The sequence below is a fragment of the Hemicordylus capensis genome, chromosome 2, assembly GCF_027244095.1.
Source record: "Hemicordylus capensis ecotype Gifberg chromosome 2, rHemCap1.1.pri, whole genome shotgun sequence".
Lineage (NCBI taxonomy): Eukaryota > Metazoa > Chordata > Lepidosauria > Squamata > Cordylidae > Hemicordylus > Hemicordylus capensis.
Window position 1 is genome coordinate 223,365,677 of NC_069658.1, and position 19,178 is coordinate 223,384,854.

Sequence of the window (19,178 nt, forward strand, 5' to 3'; positions counted from 1 at the left end):
TACCTCCTACCCCTTCCACGTTTACTTCACGTGAAAGTGTAGACCTACTTTGAGGCAGTTGGGCCCCGGGGGAGGGTTGGTAAGGGGGAGGGGGTTTGGGGTTCAGAGACGGGAGGCAAGGGAGGGTGGTTTGGGATGAGAATAGACCCATTTTTGCTCCCAGGTTCATGGGAGGCCTCTAAGGGATGTTCTTTTTCTACATTTTCGTCCAAGTTGTTTTTAGGATCTGTCCCTTCTTCCACTAACATATTATCTTCTGTCATGATACAATCATCAGTAACACCATTTTTGGCCAAGGTAGTTACTTCGTGTCCCTGTTGGGGGTCCTCTAGGATGCTTTTAATTTCTTCCATTTCCTCCTGTATGTTTCTTATCCTTGCAAGCTGATAGCTGTAACTCGAGTCTATCGACTTAAGTACTGCGGTATCTTCACTAATCTGGGCTACGACTAGGTCCAATTTTTCCACATCGGGGTCTTTCTCCCCTGAAGTTTGGATTGATGGGTCTTTTGTTTGTATGGCTTGGCATAGGGCTGACTTTTCCTCTTCGTGTTGTTTTAGAATGCTCTTGTATTCTTTCTTTAGGTTCCATATTTTTGCTGCTTTGTCTTGTTCCACCCTCAACTCTTCCTCCAGGTCGGTTAGAGTTTTGGGTGTATTTAGTCCAGTTTTCTTTGGGGCCCTTGAGTGCTTTGAGGATATCCATTTGTTTTTTGCGGGCTTTCTGAGTTGTCTCTGTTCTTTGATCAACTCATCTACCTGTTGGGCAGCTTCCGAGTCTGAAGGAGGGATAAATTCATCATTGGCATCTGGAACCTCTGCCATGGCTGCTAACACCTTGAATCTATTCTGTTGGGTCAGACCCATCCCCGTGTCCTTGGGGTGTCTATTCAGATTGGTCAATCCGTTTCTTTCATCCTCCCATTGCTTTTTTTGTTTGGTTTTCTTAGAGGATGCCTGCATCCATGGGGACAAAACTTGGTCTTGCATCTCCCTAGATGCACCCTGCAAGCTTGTGTGATCAGCCAGTGGGAAAGGATGCGTGTCCAATGTCCATCTCCTCTCCCGCCCCAGGGTGATCCTGTTGTTGTTGTTGTTGTTGTCTTTCTTGTCTTGCAGGTAGTTCTTCTGTTTGTTTTTGTGCTCTCCATTTCCCTGATTCAGCAATTTTCACCGCTTTAGTTGCCCTTTCTCTATTACTTTTATTATAATGTGCTTCGGGGCACCAGAAGTACGTGTGACCTACTTCCATGCATAGGTTGCAGTGAATGCTTTTATAGCAACTCATAGTACTGTGACCTCTTACTCCGCATTTGGAGCAGAGTGATGTGTTGCATTCCCTGCGAATGTGATCATAGGCCCCGCAGTGGTAGCATGCTGGTGGTTGTCCGCTGTAACGGAGGCTTGCTCTGTCAGAGCCCATGAAGAAATATTTTGGAAGGTGCTGTATTGTCCCCTTTACGGGGTCTGTACGTAGTGCTACTATGCACCAATATTCGCCAGTCCAAATTCCATAACTGTCCTTCCTTTCATGCGGGCCCATTAGGACATTAGCGTGCCTCCCCAACCACATAGCCACATCTTCTGCCAGCACTGTTGTGGTCCGAAGGGTTATCGTAAGGACCCTAGTATCTGCTTTTAAAAGAGGTATTAATTGAAAACCAGCAAGAAGATCAGGATAGAGGTCGTCTGTCTTCTTGCAGCTGGACCAGAAACTGTGATACGCTGCCTGGTTTTTCAAGCAAACATCTATTTCGTTAGACCCCACCAGTTGGATGACAGCCTGTAACTGTGATGTCGGGAAAACCCTTGCTTCCAGTCTAAACCTTTTGATGACATAGTCTCTGGTCACCTTCTGTTCATCTGTTCCTAAATAACGGAACCGGATTACAAACCGTTTCTTCAGGTTGTCATCTTCGGATAGAGAGCTGGGGATGGCTGCTAGTATCTCATCCTCTATTTCGAACTGAGCTAAGAAGTCAGCCCGTCTGTCCGCGGCTACTCCAGTTGTGGTTTTCCCCTGCCTTGGTATATCATTCCTTTTGCCTCTTTTGGAGTTGATCACAGAAGCAAAGGATCGAGTTTTTCCCGAGGCTGCTTTTGATGTATCTGGTGGCTCTTGCATGCTAGTTTGTGGAGTTGACTTGCCTGTTGCGGCCCCACTCTTGGATTGTAAGGTTTCGGGAATGGCTTTTGGAGCCTGCAAGTTCACTCCTGGGTTTCCCTGTGTGTTACCCTGTGGGATATATTTAGTTATTTCTTGTTAGGTCCTGTAGAGGTTGCTGTAGATTCTTTCAATCTCGTTGTTCTGTACAGGAAAATGACAATAAAGATTTATCGTATCGTATCGTATCCATGTGTTTTTTTCTGTAGTAACTTTAGTTTTGGGTTTTACTGCCCTCTGTTCTTGAGTCTCAGGTTCTCTTGGTTCAGGTGTCAGTCTTCCTATTCTTGATCCCTCTAGGGTGACAGGCCACTCAGGTTCACCTTGGTCTTCTCCCTTTGAGGTTGCTTCCTGAGAAGGTGTTGCTTGACTTTCAGTACTTGGGAGTAAGCCACTTGATGGGCTTGATGTCCCCTCCGTCACAAAGGCTTCTTCTAGATGAGGTTTTTTTTGCTGCTACCCCTTTTGATTTATCACCATGCTCACCACTCTCTTTCTTGTTCCGTGGTGGCACTAATTCCCGAGTTGCTTGTGCTAGTTGCCTCTTCTCCTTCTTCGTCTTCCTTCTCTGTTTCAGAATGGTAGTTAGTGAGAAAAGCCAGTCTATCCACTGATCTATGGGGATGGGTGGGCCTTCACCCTCCGTTTCCTCTGATAATGGGGAGAGTTGTGATGTAGCATCTTTTCCGTTTATTTTTGTTTGCCATGACCGGGTGAGTTCTTGTATGTTTTTAAGTAATACAGACTCATTTAGCCAAAGGGGAAATCTCAATGGTTTCAGGAGCTTTCTGCACTGCCCCTTGTGCTTGACAGTCATTATCATTTCTAGGATCATCAGGCTGGTTGACACTGCAGTCGAGACCTTTCAACTGGAAATGGACATGGCGTCCTTTCCAAGTAGAAACTGAAAAATAATATTGTGGTCATTATCTAGGCGTTCCCATTGTGCAAATGCACCCCTTTTCTCCCATGTTGCTGAGGAAACTTTGGATCTTGGTACTGCCATATGGGCTATGAAGAAGACCCAAAATTCAAACATGTCCAATGGTTTTATATCAGTTCTTAGCAGGAAGGTGGAGACCTCCTTAATGTCATTTTTCAGAAGTTCTTGCCATTGATCGGGCATGTAACAGCCCCCTTGTTCTAGCACTTCAATAGCATCTGATTCTAAAATTTTGTCATTTATCTCAGGATTCAACTTATCACCCCCATCTGTTTGATAAGGCTGTATCAATGATTGAGGGTAATCTGTGTCATCTTCAGAAAATTCCGCTTCACTCCCTGCCCCCGAGCTTGAAGACTCAGCATCTGAGTCCATGGTGCTTTCCTCACTTTCTGTTACATTAGCTGAGTAACTGTGGGCAATATCGCCCTCTTCTGGAGTAGCTGCAGAAGTTGCAGGAGTTAGACTGGCTTTGAGGGGAGTGGGGAAAAATACTTGTTCTACTCCCATAGAGTGAAGAAATGGTGATTTCTCTAATACAGAGGGTCTGGTATCTCTTTGGTCTTCAAAGTCTTGTACAGGAAAATGAGATGACCACCCTGGACTTTTTAAGGGGGATCTATTTCTGCACTCTGTTTCAAAAAGCTCCATACTTTGGTTCTCCAGCAAAGGCATTGAACTCATCATAAACATTTCTTTTTTACTCTCTTCTACTGTTAATTCTGTTAATCTTTGCTCTGTTAAACCTTGCTAAATCTCCAAGGGCTGTTGTAATTACTTCAGGAATGGGTGAGATTACATCAGACAAAGCAGCCTGTGACTCAGCAAATTCAGTAGAGGGCTGCCTTTGTTTCGCTTTTGCTTCTGCCTGGATAATTGAATGAGTCGATGGCAATGAGGAAAACAAGGGTACATTTCCCTCTACTTTTGGGGGGTCTAGAGTTGTAGATCTACTCACCCCATGGTGATCAAATTGTGCTCCTGGCTGTTGGGGAGCTATCAGTCTCTCCCCCCAAGCTCCTAGGATTTAAATTGTCCTTCTGGTTTGACTAGCAAGAGACTGTCCCCAGTAAATCTAATTTCTTCTTGGGGGTATCCCTAGAATTTGGAGAGGAATCCATTTTCCACTTCCCACTGCCCACTGATGCCCAGCTGGGGAGATGTAGTGGCACCACAAAAAATCGGGCGAGGAGGCCTAGTGGTGTGATCCACTTTTACCCTCTGGACATGTAAACTCCTATTCACAGCTCATAGCCATGCATTTATAGGAGTCATTTTAAGCCTTTCTAGCTTTAACCTGTAATAACCCTGCACTCTTGTTTTATATTGGAAACTGTAACCATTTTCCATATTTTGAATTTATATTTCTATGCCAATTAGTGCAGCTAGGCACGGATAAGGTTTGCTTAAAACATACACGTTAATTATCCACCTGGAGCAGAGAGAGCTTGAGAAAATACTCACGATCACAGAGACCCGCCTCCATAGGGTTCGCAGAGAGAGCAGGCTAAGCCTGCTCTCCCCGCAGATGAGCAGGGCAGTAGCCCTGGGCGGCCAGACCAGCTGCCCACACGACTGCTGGCTCTGTGACGGAACCGGCAGGGGCTGGGAGGATCGAGAGCTGTGCGGTCCCCGGAAGCTCCAGTATGCCCTGTGCAAATGCGGGAGGTTGCTGGGAGGCTGCTTTTAAGCTTCCCGGTCGGGAGTTTCCTCATGAGTAGCTGCGGCGTGGAGCCGCAGTGCGGCTACTCACAATCCAAAAAAACCGGGTTTGCAGAGCGCTCGCTCGGCAAACCTGGTTTAAGGGGTGGGTTACCTGAGCGGGTTACCCGCTCAGGAACCACCGGGCTCGCAGCGGAGTCCGGTGGTTCACACGGACTGCAAAAATTGGGCTAGGCTCCCTTAGCCCGATTTTTGCAGTCCGTGTGAATAGCCTCATTATCTGAGAGTGAAATATGCTCGGCTTCTGGCCGAGCGCCTTGGTCTCACACAGGCTGGCTGATAAGGGGTGGGTGGGCAATGGCCCTTTCTTGATGCTGCTTGTGAGAGATGTAACAGTATAAGAAACACACAGACTGTCTAATAATCTGGAGTTCCGCGTAGGCCGAAGTCCGGACAGGCACTGCGCATAGGTTGGCGTTCCAGGGGTCACATTCCGCTCATCATCCAGTGGGCTCCCCGGTGAACACGATCTTGCCAGATCAGGGACGTATGCTTTATCTTTTGTCCTGCAATCCTGTTTAAACCATTTATTCAGCTTTCTCTAATAAAAACCTCTTTAGCTGTCACACTGTTTTGAGTTTATTGCTTCCGAATAAAAAAAAACACAACCTGTTGGTTGCCACTGGTGCCAATACAGGAGATCACAAGACAAGGGCTACTCCGTGGTGGCACCCAGGCATCAGAACTCCCTAGCTGGAGGGTGACCCGTCTGCCCTCAGACATTCCCTGAAAAAATATCTATTTTGCTGGGCTCTGGGGCCAGGTTGAGGGGGACCTTGTGGTGGTTTGATTCTCTCTGGTTGCTGTCTTGTGCTGCAATAATTGTGGGAGATCCAATTTTCCCCCATTTTGGTCTTTGTTTTGTGCTCTGAGACCACACATGAAAAGCTGCATTTGTTTCTCCCAAATAAAATAAATGTAGCATGCTCCCTTGGCTCTCTGCCACTCCTGAACTGCAAAAACTGTACAGACATTGCCGTGTTCTTTATGGCTGATTTTGGCGGCATATAAATTAAATAAATAATTCCTACCAATGCATCGCAAGCCTGCAGTGGAAACAGATCGCTCCACACAATTCCCATTCCTTCACCCCTTGTGAAAAAAGCTTTTCTGCCTAGTAACTCCAACAAAGTGAGAAAACCAACGACGGAAGTTTGAGAGGGGAGAATAAAGAGACAAAACCATTCATTCAGAGTATTTTTATTACATTGGTTCTAATTCTGCATATGTTAGCAGTGTGCATAAAACACTGTGGAGAACATTCAATATTCCTAAGAAGAAATAGTAAAAATCCAGGTCTGGCCACACTTCCCGCCCCCACCCTGGCTTGCTTCCCCACCCCAGCACTGTTTGTTGCGAAAGAAAGAAAGAAAGAAAGAAAGAAAGAAAGAAAGAAAGAAAGAAAGAAAGAAAGAAAGAAAGAAAGAAAGAAAGAAAGAATCTAAAGATACTTGGAATGAAAAACAAAGCAAAATTAAGGCCACTACAGAGGCAAGGTTCAGAATCAGAACATGGATGCCCTGAATCATAGCTTTTATGCTACACTATATAGTATGCTTCTTAGTATACTACTAATAACATATTAACTAGGAGTATCTCCGTAGTATGATACTACTAGTAGTATACAGTTAGTAACTAAATAGTAATATACCAATAAACAGTAACCAATAATAGATAGTATTAGTAACTCTTATGCCACCTCGGATAGTATCCTGGTTAGGCTATTATATCATCATCCGATTTTGTAGATGGGGAGGCTGAGAGGGGGGGGGGTTTGGACTCTTGTTCTATGTTGATGCTAGAGGCAAGATTAGAACCAGGGACTTCTCAATTGGTAGCATAGTCCCCTAGTTGCTAGGCTATAGAGTACATACTCTCCTTGCAGTCTTTCCAACAGGGAAAGACTGCAAGGGAGGCCAGTCATTCTGTCCATATTGCAGGTGAGAAGACAGAGGCTGAGAGAAAGAGTGGGTTGTTGAAGGCCAGCCACATTGCTACGCCACCTATTAAACAGATCTAAACAATATGGGGTTTGCACTGGAGAAAGATGTATCAGGCCGATGTGGGTCCATCTCACTTGAGACGTGAGGTGGACCCTCATGGGTGGCCATGGGGAAATCTCTCACTAATTCTCAGGTTTCTCCTCCAACATGAAGACTAGCTGGGAATAACTGTGACCTTCATGTTGGCATGGAGATTAAATTCGATCCAATTCACCAGACATTTTTGCCCTGACCCAGTGATCTGGATTCAGGAACTCTCATACATACCTGAGCTCTCACAGTTCCAAGGGCCTCTCCATTAACTGCTTAGAATCCAGGGGCAGCCTACTAGGGATGTGCACGAAGCCAATTTGGCATTTTGTTTTGAGCTCACCCTGTGTGTGAGCTCTCTCTCTCTCTGTGTGTGTGTCCCTATTAACCTCGCAATGTCTGGACCGATTTGGACCAAATTTGGTACAGTTGTAGGGACCCATGGGGCACCTAAATGGTGTAATTTGTGATGATGTAATCCATAGCAGTTCAAGATGGTGTGACCATCTTGTGTGACCATTTGCGCCAGAAGTGGGCTAACTTGTGAACTGCCTAACTGATTTAACAAATCTGGTACAGTTGTAGGGACACAAAGGGGCACCTCAGTGGCCTAGTTTGTGATTCTGTCATCCACCCCAATTCAAGATGGCTTAGCATGAATGTTTAAGCTGGAAGTGGGCTAACTGGTGAAGAGGGCAATTATAAATTAAGATTATAGTGAAAGGAAAATAGGCAGATTAGTTCTTACCAGAACTTCTTGTTTAAAATGAGGCCCCTTTAACACGGTGATTCTCTTTACTGAGCAGGGGGAGAGTAACTGGCCCTCTCCACCCCCAGCACAGTACTTCCAGTGACTGTTGCTAGTGTCTATCTGATGTTTCTTTTTAGATTGTGAGCCCTTTGGGGACAGGGAGCCATCTTATTTATTTGTTATTTCTCTGTGTAAACCGCCCTGAGCCATTTTTGGAAGGGAAACAGAGGACCGTCTGAGATCATATGCCTTGACCCTCTCAGCCCCAACAGCTGGATTGTGAGAAAGGGCTGTATAAGTTTTTTAAAACCCAGTGGTGTGTGGGTATGTATGTGCGTGTGTGTATGTGTATGTCTTCTCCCTGTATTAAAGAATTTACACACACACACACACACACACACACACACCAGAATTAGGCAGATGGGAACCAGAGCAGTTCCAATCAAGATTCTTTCTTTCTTTCTTTCTTTCTTTTTTTGTACACTGCATTACCAGTGTCTGCACAGCTTAAATGCTGAACAACAAAATCTGGTGCACTACTATTTATGATCACATTTATGCAGCTGCTTCAGCAGTGTTTTCTTTTGGTAATGCTGAGAGGAAACAGAAGTTTCAAACCAGTAGAAGGAATTAAAGTTTGCAGCCAGGTACGTCTGCTCCAATGTCAGGATTCGTTTTAGAAATCCTCCTAGTTAAACTGGAATTAAAGATGTGCAGAGAGCCGAGCAAGAGAGGAACCAAATGGGGCGGCGGCGGGGGGTGGGGGGAGACGCCTGCTTATCCCTGTCTTTCTAGCTTGCACCAGCTTCAAAGCAACTGCTTCTTTGCATTATTTGCAGCAAAGATCCAATGGAAAAAAATGTATTTAATACTAGCCCTATTCAGTAAGCCACAGTGGAAGAGTCTGTTTCAGGAAGTTCCCAGTTCTGAACTGTGAGTGGAACTTCGTTTTGGAGGATAGGGGTAGCCCTTAAATTGTAAGTAAAACTCGACTTTTTGTCTCTTGCTCTCGCACACACTACTTTCCAGGGATAAGTTCCATGTGTCTCCAAAACAAAGGGATTCCAGGGGTGGAAGGATTTGTATCTCTGCGGAAATATATCAGTTATAATGAGGCCCCAAATACAGATATGCTTGTGCTGCTACTCCCCATGGGGAAGCAGAAACTGGGGTCACAGATGGGTCTGGAGGGTAAATTGTGAAGCTCAGCATGAACCACCCACTGGTGAACACTCTCACCCTCAAAGCAAGCTGTTTCCTTTTTGGTACAACAAAAACCTCCCTCTGGGTATGAATTTGGTGTCCCCTGCCTTTATTTCACACACCACAATCAAGCTCTGTGTTTGGGGTCAGGGGCGCTGATGCACTTGACAGCATGACCCCAGTTTGCCTCTACAGGAGTCTGTGTGATCCAGCATCAAAGCACAAAAGCAGATAAGGGTATGGCTTTCAACAACACTCTTGCAAAAACTTGTCATGCCAAAGGCCAAAGTTTAGCCGTGATGAGTTAAATGCACATGGATTCAACTTGGTTTACACCTCGTTACCAAGGATACACACTCAGAAGTAAACACCATCTATTTCTATCTGATTGCTCTACCTTTTCAGCATTGCAGCCTCGCTCACACAAGAGCATTGTCCTTGCACACCACTCAATTAAAGCAGAGTGCTTGGACTTAAGATGTCTCGAGTGCAATTGAAGTCAAAAGAAATGGAACAGGCACAAGATGGAGACGGACATAACATGATTAACAGCGGTTGCAGCTGTTTACCCAAATTGTAAACGTAGATCCACACATGCAAATCCAATGCTGGGCCAATTCTTTCAATCGCCTCAGATTTCAGATGGGGCTGGTGATGTTTGTGTTGCCATGGACACTAGCCAACAGGCACTCACCACAGCCAGTTTATATTTTAAAAACATTCTAAAAGCAGAATGTATTATGGTTATATGTGCATATATTTCATCATTCACCATTTTACCTCCTGTTGGAAAAAAGTTTTGCAAGATTCAAAATTATTGTACAGATTGAGATGGTGGGATACGTTAGTGGTGATATAGGTGCTAGCCAATAGACTCCTGCAGCAGCCAGCTTTTCCTCAACACATTGGACTTGTTAAAAAAAAATTCAGGACAAAGCTATATGTGTTTTGAAGGCAGCAAAAGCACTTAAACAGTTACGTCTGTCTTCATCCCTAAGGTGGATAAGGCTGCATAAAAACATTGCTTTTGGGGGTGGGAAATGTACCCATTGTGGTGGTGGGGAGACTTGTTTTTCCTTTATAGGAAGGAAGTAGGATTTGGTTGGTACAATTCTTCCAATGCAATTAGTTTCAGGGTCAGTTTGGTTTCTCAGCAGACTTACAAAAGTGGCTCATGAACCCAGTGAAATCCAACACTACAAAAATCTTCAGGTTTCAGATATGGATAGCTCTCCCTGTCCCCCCACCTCCCTCCTCTTGTGCTGCACCAACAAGAAGAAAATCTATTGCTATTTGGAGCACTTGGAAATATTTGTACAACCACTCCCACTCCCACCCCCACCCACAATTTTTGGTACCTCCCTCCCACCTGTTCAACACTGCCACCAGATATTGCTTCAGTGCAGTAAAGGAGACTCAAGTGCCTCCACAATTTCAGGCATCTGAAATGCACAATTTCAGATGTGTGCAACCACAAAACACAGGTGATTAGCTCCCTTAACATGGGGGCTTCTCCATTAGTCCCACAGTGGGGAGTGCCCCCCACCCCCCCATCACATGCTTTTCACAGCAATCCTTGTAAATTCTAACTGGAAAAACATCCACTGAACTCCTTGTACAGCGTTCAACTTGGAAATCATGTCCAAAACTATCGTCCCTCCCAAACCCACCCAATTACGTGCATTACCCCTCCCTCAAACAGTCAAAAATATTCTCACTAGAACCGGTCTATCATTCCCGCTTAATGAGAAACTGAATGGCATTCTCTCTTTTTTTTTTTAATTGGGGGGAAAAAACCCACAACCTTTCCCATCTTCTGCCCACTCCCCAAATTAACTACAACTTGCAAAATAAGATGCTACTTAATGTGTCTCTCTCTCAGATCAAACCACTTCTCTGATTGATTTATTTATTTTAAAGAGCTGAAACAAAGTGGGGGGGGAGCACACACATACACAATTCTGGTGAATTTTCAGATTTCTAAATTTTTAATGGAGGATTTATTTCTGCATGCAAAGAGGACACTATGCTCCCATAGCCACCCCCTACTTAGGCAGAGTGATAATTCTGGGAATTCTATTACAAGATGTCAAGGATTCTGTATTTACCTGAATCCAAGACTAGATTTCCCCCAAGTTATTTGACGTTAGAAATCAGGGGATTATCTTAAATTCAGAATTCCTTCTGGATAAATACAAGTATAAATATCAGCCACATGGGGCCCCAATGTGAATTCAGGCTGCAGCGAGGGCGTGGAGACTTTAAAACATTGCCCCTGCAGCAACCCCAATCCAGATCAGGTCTCTGAATGACTAGATGATGATGATGTTTTTATGACAGCATGCAGGTCACCATCATGAACATTCATCCAGAATTGTAAAATGTCTGTGTTATTCTCCACCCCACTCAAAATGTCTTGAAGCTCTACGTTATTTTAAAGGTTTTGTTTCCATTCATGCCTCTCTGTGGTTAATGTTTCAATGTTTCCACATTCATTTAAGCAAAATCATCTATAGTTTCTTTTTTTTAAAAAGCAATGTATGCAAAATCCATAAACACAATCCAGTCAACGTTGAACATTTGTTATTCCCCACTGACCTCGGTGGGGTAGTTAGGCTGATTATGGATTGAGCTTTCATGTTCAGAGGCAATGTACCCCAGAATACAGATTTTTATTTTGTTTTAGATTTATATCCCGCTCTCCCTCCAAGGAACCCAGAGGTTATGTTTATCCTCACAACAACCCTGTGAGGTAGGTTAGGCTGAGAGATATGTGACAACTGGCCCAGAGTCCCCCAGTGAGTTCCATGGCTGAACGGGGATTTGAACTCAGGTTTCCCTGGTCCTAGTCCAACACTCTAACCACTGCACCACACTGGCTCTTGGAGGAGGATTTGTGGAGGAAAAGAACAGGGCTGTTGGCCTTTTTGAAAGCATCTGGTTGGCCACTGCGAGAGAGAGGATATACAGGATTACATAGACCCACTGTGGTCTAATCCAGCCAAATCTTTCTTGTGTTCTTATTAAAAGGGGCTCAGATGATTTCTTGGAAGAGAAGAGGCTGATCAACAGCACTTAGCCAGGATAGCCATGAATGGATTCTCCAGGTCTAGAGTCAGTCCACCTCTGAATGCCCATTTCAGGAGGGCAGTGACTCAATGGCAGGGCGGTTGCCTTCATGCCCAGTTTGCATCTCCTTGGAAGCGTCCAGTTGCCCTCTGACCCAGAGGCCTCTTCTGAGGTTCTTCTAAAGCATAATCTTACATCGGTCTCCATTGAAATTAATTTCCAGATTGGTAGTCAGATTGGTCTGTAGCAGCCAAAGCAACCATCTTGTAGCACCTTACAGATGAAGACATTTATTTTGGCACAAGGTGTGCGATGAAGTGGACTTTAGTCCACAAAAATGTATGTTGAAATAAATTCATTCATCTAAGTCAGGGCTTCTGAACATTGGGTCCCCAGATGTTGCTGGACTACAAATCCCATCATTCCCTGCTACAAGGGCTGAGGGGATGGTGGGAGTTGTAGTCCAATATCATTGGGGGACCCAACATTCAGAACCCCTAGTCTAAGGTATTACAAGATTCACTGAAATCAATGAAATTTAAAATGTTTCACGTTGGCTGGATTGCACTGTGCCTTTTCTAATTCCTACAAAATTGAGTGTTTTATTTTTCATCCCACTCAGCCAGAACTCCAGTCCAATCCTTCCCCCCTCACATCGTCCCCACTCATTACTGAGTCAAGAAACAGCGATGGAGAAGAAGAAGAAGAAGAAGAAGAAGAAGAAGAAGAAGAAGAAGAAGAAGAAGAAGAAGAAGAAGAAGAAGAAGAAGTTGTTAGAAATGCACAAGGCTGGAAAACCAAAACTTGGGAGAGGTTTTCAAAATGGAAGGCAGTGAGGAACAAGTGTCAGAAAAAAGGAAAAACCAGTTGCAGGGAGAGGGCAAAGCTGAGGAACCCAGGGCAATTAAAAAAAGAAGGAAAAATCCACCTTTGGAACCCTCCAAGTTATGTTTCTAGACACATCTTGTGCGAAGTCACAAAAGACAGAAGGAGATCAAGGTGCACCCTTTAAGCCAACCTCCTTGGATTGGAGACAGGATCCAAATCTCTCCCAAAGGAGAGGGCCAGTTGCAATGTAACATTTCGACTTCCACTACCCAGGAAAGCAGCAGGCTGGAGTTGACCCTTTTCACATCTGCGTAGGATTGGTTTAGCTTCTGCAGAAGCGGGGCACATCTTGGCCTCTCTCGCCACCCGTGATGATGCTTACCTTACAAAATCAAAACCACAAAGTACCCTTGGCTCTCAGCAGTGCTGCAAGAAGGCAGCAACCTTTGAGGAGAAGCTCAATGGAAGGGCATCTGCTTGCATGCAGAAGGTCCTAGCTTCACTACCTGGCAGCATCTCCAGGAAAGGCTGGGAAAGACTCCTGCCTGAAACCCTGGAGAAGCCATTGCCCACCGGTATCGACAGTACTGAGTGAGATGGACCAATAGGCTGACTTGGTATAAGGAAGCTTCCTATGTTCTCAGCCCCGCAGCAGAATGGCACATGGGATATTCACTGGTAGCTGGCTGATTCTTTGATGAAGACTGCCTTATCGCATGCAGCATGAACCCTGTTGTAGTGACCAAAGAAAGAGGATAAAATCTGGGCAAAAGGTTTCAAGGGAGGAGTGGCAGTTAACTCTCCAGGTAATTTCTTGGTTTAAAATTGGACAGTAGCCCTATTCAGACATTATGTTGACTACTCACACAATGACTATACACAGGTAGAGATCTGGACTGGACTGTTATTCACACGTTATGTTGTACACAGGTACAGCTGGGCACTTCCTATGCGCACCATACCTAGCTTCATTCTTAGAATGAATGCAGGTTCACTCCTTCACACAAGCACATGTGTACAGACATCTGAATGGAGGAACATCATAATGGCTGAACAGGGCTTGTATGCTGCATTCAATCCTCTTTCCTGACACAATTAGGTGAAGTCAGTGGGACTGTTCCCATGGTATTTATGGTATATTCATGGTGTGCTATTTATGTTTAGTTTCCTTTGTAAACCACTTTGAAAGCTTTGGTTGAAAGCGGTATATAAATATGCAGTAGCAGTAGGTTACTTGGGTAGGACAAGCATCCTACTCACCTGGCTGAGCAATGTGTGCTCCTGATTTTTGATTGTGTGCAAGTTAAAAGCTAGGTTGGAGGAGGGGGAAATGTTCTCCTACTAACTGAGCAAAGAGGCACCTTTTAAAAGTGGTGATTCTCTACTGAGCAGCGGGAGAGCAACTGGCCCTATCCACCCCCAGTACAGCAACCCTCCAGTGGCTGTTTCTAGGGTCCATATGATGTTTCTTTTTCAGAGTGTGAGCACTTTGGGGACAGGGAGCCCTTCTATTTATTTATTTATATCTATGTAAACCACTTTGGAGACTTTTGTTGAGAAGTGGTATATAAATATTCACCGTTGTCATATCATGTTGGAGGTGGACACTGGCTCTGACAGCATCGTCCTGCCCACCACTTTTATTCAGCATATTATCAAGCTAGGAGAAAATGCCGCTGGAATCTGTGCCTGCCTTACACATGGCCACTTTATCCTCCTGAGAGCTGGTCTTGTGGTAGCAAGCATGACTTGTCCCCTTAGCTAAGCAGGGTCTACCCTGGTTGCATATGAATGGGAAACAACATGTGTAAGCACAATAAGATATCCCCCTTAGGGGATGGAGCTGCTCTGGGAAGAGCAGAAGGTTCTAAGTTCCCTCCCTGGCTTCTCCAAGATAGGACTGAGAGAGACTCCTGCCTGCAACCTTGGAGAAGCTGCTGCCAGTTTGTGAAGACAATACTGAGTTAGATGGACCAAGGGTCTGACTCAGTATATGGCAGCTGCCTATGTTCTTGATTCACACACGGATGATAACTGGGAGCACACACAGCTTCTGAAGGTGGGTAGGATGCAGGCCGTGAAAACAAGCCGACTTGTGCAAGGAACATTGTTGGGCAGATGTATGGAGTTCATGGGGTTCCCTCTGAGGCTTGAAGTTGTGTTTGCCCCATGATAGCGGAACAGCACATGGGCTTCTACTCCTGCATCATGAGCCAGGGTACTCTTTTGTGCTTGCTCAATGCTAGTCTGGAGGACAAGCTCCCACTGTGTCCACACAAGTGTGTCAGTCTGGAAAACAGCCTGTCTTTCTTTGTAATGGCTTCTACGGCCAAATACAAGGGAAGTCATTTGACTACTGTACTTATGTGCAGCATGATGGGAGGGGTGTTGAAGAATATGAGGGGAGACATTGCCAGTTACTCCGATTTGGGGTTGTGGTGTAGACACCCTGTCCGAATGACAAAGCCTCATGTCAAGAGACAATAGGTGCAGCATCCACAGGCGAGTTCTCAAATTGGGGGTGGCTCTTATGGAAAGACAAAGTATTTACATCCTTTAGAGCAAATGCCTGGACATGCTGAGTTGCTCTGAAAACGGTGAGGATGTCACAGTGCAATACAGCCGGTCAGATCTGGCTATGCAATAGCATCACTGAGGGCAGGCAAAGCCAATTCAGAGCACAGCTGTTGCTCCCAACTGACTTTGTTTGTCCTCACTAACGTAGGCCCGGTCTTTTCTCAGTACTGAATTTTGCTTCCATAGTTAGAGAGCGGAACTAATGTCATGAGGGGGCAGGGAAGACTTACTTCGAGGAGGTGAAGAGAGGGTGGCAGACCAACTCAAGATTGGCCTATTCCTGAGGTGGGATGTCTAATGCTGCCACCCTCCACCTGATAGCATTTGGCATCTTGGTGCACCAAATGCACCCTTCTCCTATCCGGAAGTGCCACCTCTTCTTCTTGTTGCTGCTGCTGCTCCTCCCCCCATGCTAGCTGGCTTGAAAAAAGGAAGAGGGGAATGAAGAGAGTGTGTGGAGGAAAGGAGTGGCGAGCCACCACTCTGCTCTGTCATTCCTTTTCCTCTCTGCTCACCACTTCTTTTTTTAAATCCAGGGATCACAGGAGGAGGAGGAGGAGGCGGCAGCGGCGGCGGCTAGACTGGGAAGCCCCTACAACCCAGATGCCATATGCTCCCATTCCACTGGAAGTTCCTGGAATCCTCACACTGCAACTCAGAGGAGTCCCTTTGAGGGTCTGACAATTGAAGTGGAGGCCTCCCAGCCCTGTTGGAACCAATGCCCCTTTAAGAAGCTTCTCCAGAGTAAAGGGAGGGTAAGCCACCCTACTAGCCAACAGTCTGTATAAGCCTGCAGTGGACTCCATATCTTTGCTGGGAACATCTGATCTGCTCTGGTCTTGTGTGATCTGTCCAAAATCCTGACCCCCTTGCTTGACACTTCCTCTCCCCTGCAGTTGCCCTGAATTATCCTAGGACTCTTGCCTCCACCCCAGATCCAACTTTTTTTTAAAAAGCATTTTTAAAACCACTGCAAAACTGCTGTGGTGATGGGAGGGATATGAAGGGCATTACTTGGTTTTAACCATGTCACAGGTGCTAGCCAATACGTGCCTGCATTGCCCACATTTATTTATTTATTTTTAAAGCACTTCAAGGGGGGCACTACAGCCTTTGTCTTCCATCTGGGAGAAGGAACCAGGCTTCAAGGGGAGGAGACAGGGACTATAGCTCAGTGGCAGGGCACATGCTTTGCATGCAGAAGATGTCAGTTTCACTCCCTAGTATTTCCAGCTGAAAAGGCTCTCCATGGTTGCGGGACTGGGAAAGATTTCTCCTGGCCTGGGACCATGGAGATCTGCTGCTAGTCAGAGCAGACAATACTGGGCTAGATTGGCCAAAGTCTGACTCTGCAGGGCAGCTTCATAAGTTCAAGTATATTGAGAGTCTGCAAAGCCAGTTTGAGTGGAAGACCAAGATGACTTGTCTGTCATAATCCTGCCCCCCCCCCTCAAGTGTCCTCATTATGTTACATCTGGGTAGATTCGTGCGTAATTGGCATTTGCAGAAATTCATGGATGTTCAGGCTAGACCACCCCCATATTTGGGGAGAGGGGAACGGTAGAGGAAGGGGGACGATCCCCTTGTGCAATGTTACATTGGAATTGGCCCGGAACTGCAGTCTGATCTTCTGCCGCCTCCGGCTCAGCAGAATTGCATTCTGGGAGGTGGTTGTAACTATACAGGGCTTTCCAGAAAAAAAGCTCAGAGGGGAAAATCGGCCACACAATGGCCATAACAGAAACGCGAGCAGGTGCTGGAACGGGACGCCACCCCGTCACCCGCTGTCTGAAGATGTGTGGGGAGCGGTGGAGGGAGACTTCCGCTGTCGGGTGGGAGTCCACGAGGAGCGTTCCGAGCTGTTGGAGGCACCGCAAGCCCGGGCCAGGACCCGCTGCTGCTGGCGGATGGCTTGACTCACAAGGCTAGGGAGGGCGTGCAGGGTCAGGCCCAACATGTCAATCTTGCCTTCCAGGGCACTGATGCGCTTCTCCAGGTCTTCGTTCCGCTCCTGCAGTTCGGACACCATGTCGTACATGACGTTCTGCGTCTGGTGAGGGGCAGAAAGAGGAGGAGCTGAGGCAGGTGGCAAAGACAGCAGGGAAAGCAGAAAGACCCTCATTTCCACCCAGCAAGAAGATCGTTAAGAAAATTAATGTATGCATTCGTGTTATAACCATGCTAAGTTTAATGTTACTGCATCTATTATATATTTTGAAGATACTCTTTGTGGGTATGTTTTTTTGTGATGAAAAGTCGTGCTTGCCAATTACCTACAAATTATATTCTAAATATATTATATTCAGAATGCATTCTTTTCAAAATAAATAAAAAAATATCTGAACCTTTCTCTCACCATATTTTGGTGTAAAACAAAATTTTGCATTCACAATTCTGCTACTTAAATTAACTGAATGCACTACGTTTTACACCAAAATATGCTGAGGGAAAAGTTCAGATATTTTTTATTTATTTTAAAAAGAATGCATTCTGAATATAATCACCAGATTTTAACTGTTATTGTTCTTTTGTAAAATTATATTATATATATTATTTTTTTAAAACTATACAGTATTACAATTCAGAGAAAAAGAAAAAAACAAAAACAAAACAAAACAAAACATTTGATGACTGACAATATATATCAAGACAATTTTGAAGAAGAGGTTAATTTTTCAGCTGTTGCTGTATACCAAAGTTTATTATACCAAAGTAAAGATAACACTTCCTCTTTCCAATTTTAAGCTATGATTAATCTGGCTGCTAATAACATATAGGATAATAAGTCTTTAGATTACAATGACTCTTGTTCTTCTGAAAAGGAAAAAAAAAAGACACCTAAGGCGGCCAAAAACGGGTCCAGCCAAATCTGCTGGGTGGTGATTTTTGCCATCTCTGAAAAAAAAAATTCCCCATAAAATCCTAACACTTGGGCACCTCCACCATAGATAGTACTAAGTCTCCTTACAATTCTTCTTCTTACAATTACAATTACAACTTCTCCTTACAATTATTCCAACAATTAGGTGATGCATTGGGGCAAAAACCCAAAACAACCCCCACTTCACATATATACTGAGCGGCTCCATCCCCTGAGGGGAATATCTTGAAGTGCTCACACTTCTAGTCTCCCATTCATATGCAACCAGGGCGGACCCTGCTTAGCTAAGGGGACAAACCATGCTTGCTACCACAAGACCAGCTCTCCTCTCCAGAGACACCATTGGGGCATAGCCACCATTGAGCGGATGGGTTCAAAGAACCTGGGCTACTCCGGCATCCCTGACATGCCCCTGCATCTGACGTCAGACACGGGGGGAGTGATTTAGCTCAAAAATGGGGTCGCGCAGCCAGATTAACTCCCAAACAGGGCCACACAGCCCACGTGTCTGACGTCAGATGCAGGGGGCGGGGCTAAGGGGGCAGCGGCAGAACCTGGGCCACCACTGGCCTCCCTCCGCCCCTGGGTGGGTAACTCCTTGAAAGTGTCTACTCAGTGCGTGGTATCTGTGAAAAGGGCAAATTCCATGCTAGGGATCATTAGGAAGGGGATTGAAAATAAAAATGCTAATATTATAATGCCCTTATACAAAACTAGGGTGCGGCCACATTTGAAGCACAGTTCTGGTCACCGTATCTTAAGAAGGACCTTGTAAAACTGGAACAGGTGTAGAAGTGGGCAACCATGATGATCAGGGGCCAGGAGTACCTTCCGTATGAGACAAGGCTACAGCACCTGGGGCTGCTTCATTTGGAAAAGAGGTGACTACCGGGAGACATGATAGAGGTGTATTAAATTATGCATGGAGCAGAGAGAGTGGATAGAGAGAAATTGCTCTCTCTCACACACAACACTAGAACTAGGGGCCATCCCATGAAACTGGACACC

The 19,178-nt window shown here is 45.3% G+C and overlaps 1 protein-coding gene across 9 annotated transcripts in view; it reads right to left on the reverse strand.

The window, feature by feature from the left end:
• Nucleotides 1-6,154: 6,154 nt before the first annotated feature.
• The window catches only part of KCNN1 (potassium calcium-activated channel subfamily N member 1), a 196,360-nt gene continuing 183,336 nt past the window's right edge, over nucleotides 6,155-19,178 (reverse strand). For 8 of the 9 annotated variants that reach the window (XM_053300638.1, XM_053300637.1, XM_053300636.1 and 5 more), the window contains one exon: nucleotides 6,155-17,339. In XM_053300638.1, coding sequence (XP_053156613.1) covers nucleotides 17,067-17,339 — 273 coding nt within the window. In that variant the 3' untranslated portion in view covers nucleotides 6,155-17,066. The remainder of the gene's footprint in view (nucleotides 17,340-19,178) is intronic. The other variant, XR_008317264.1, reaches the window with a different exon arrangement.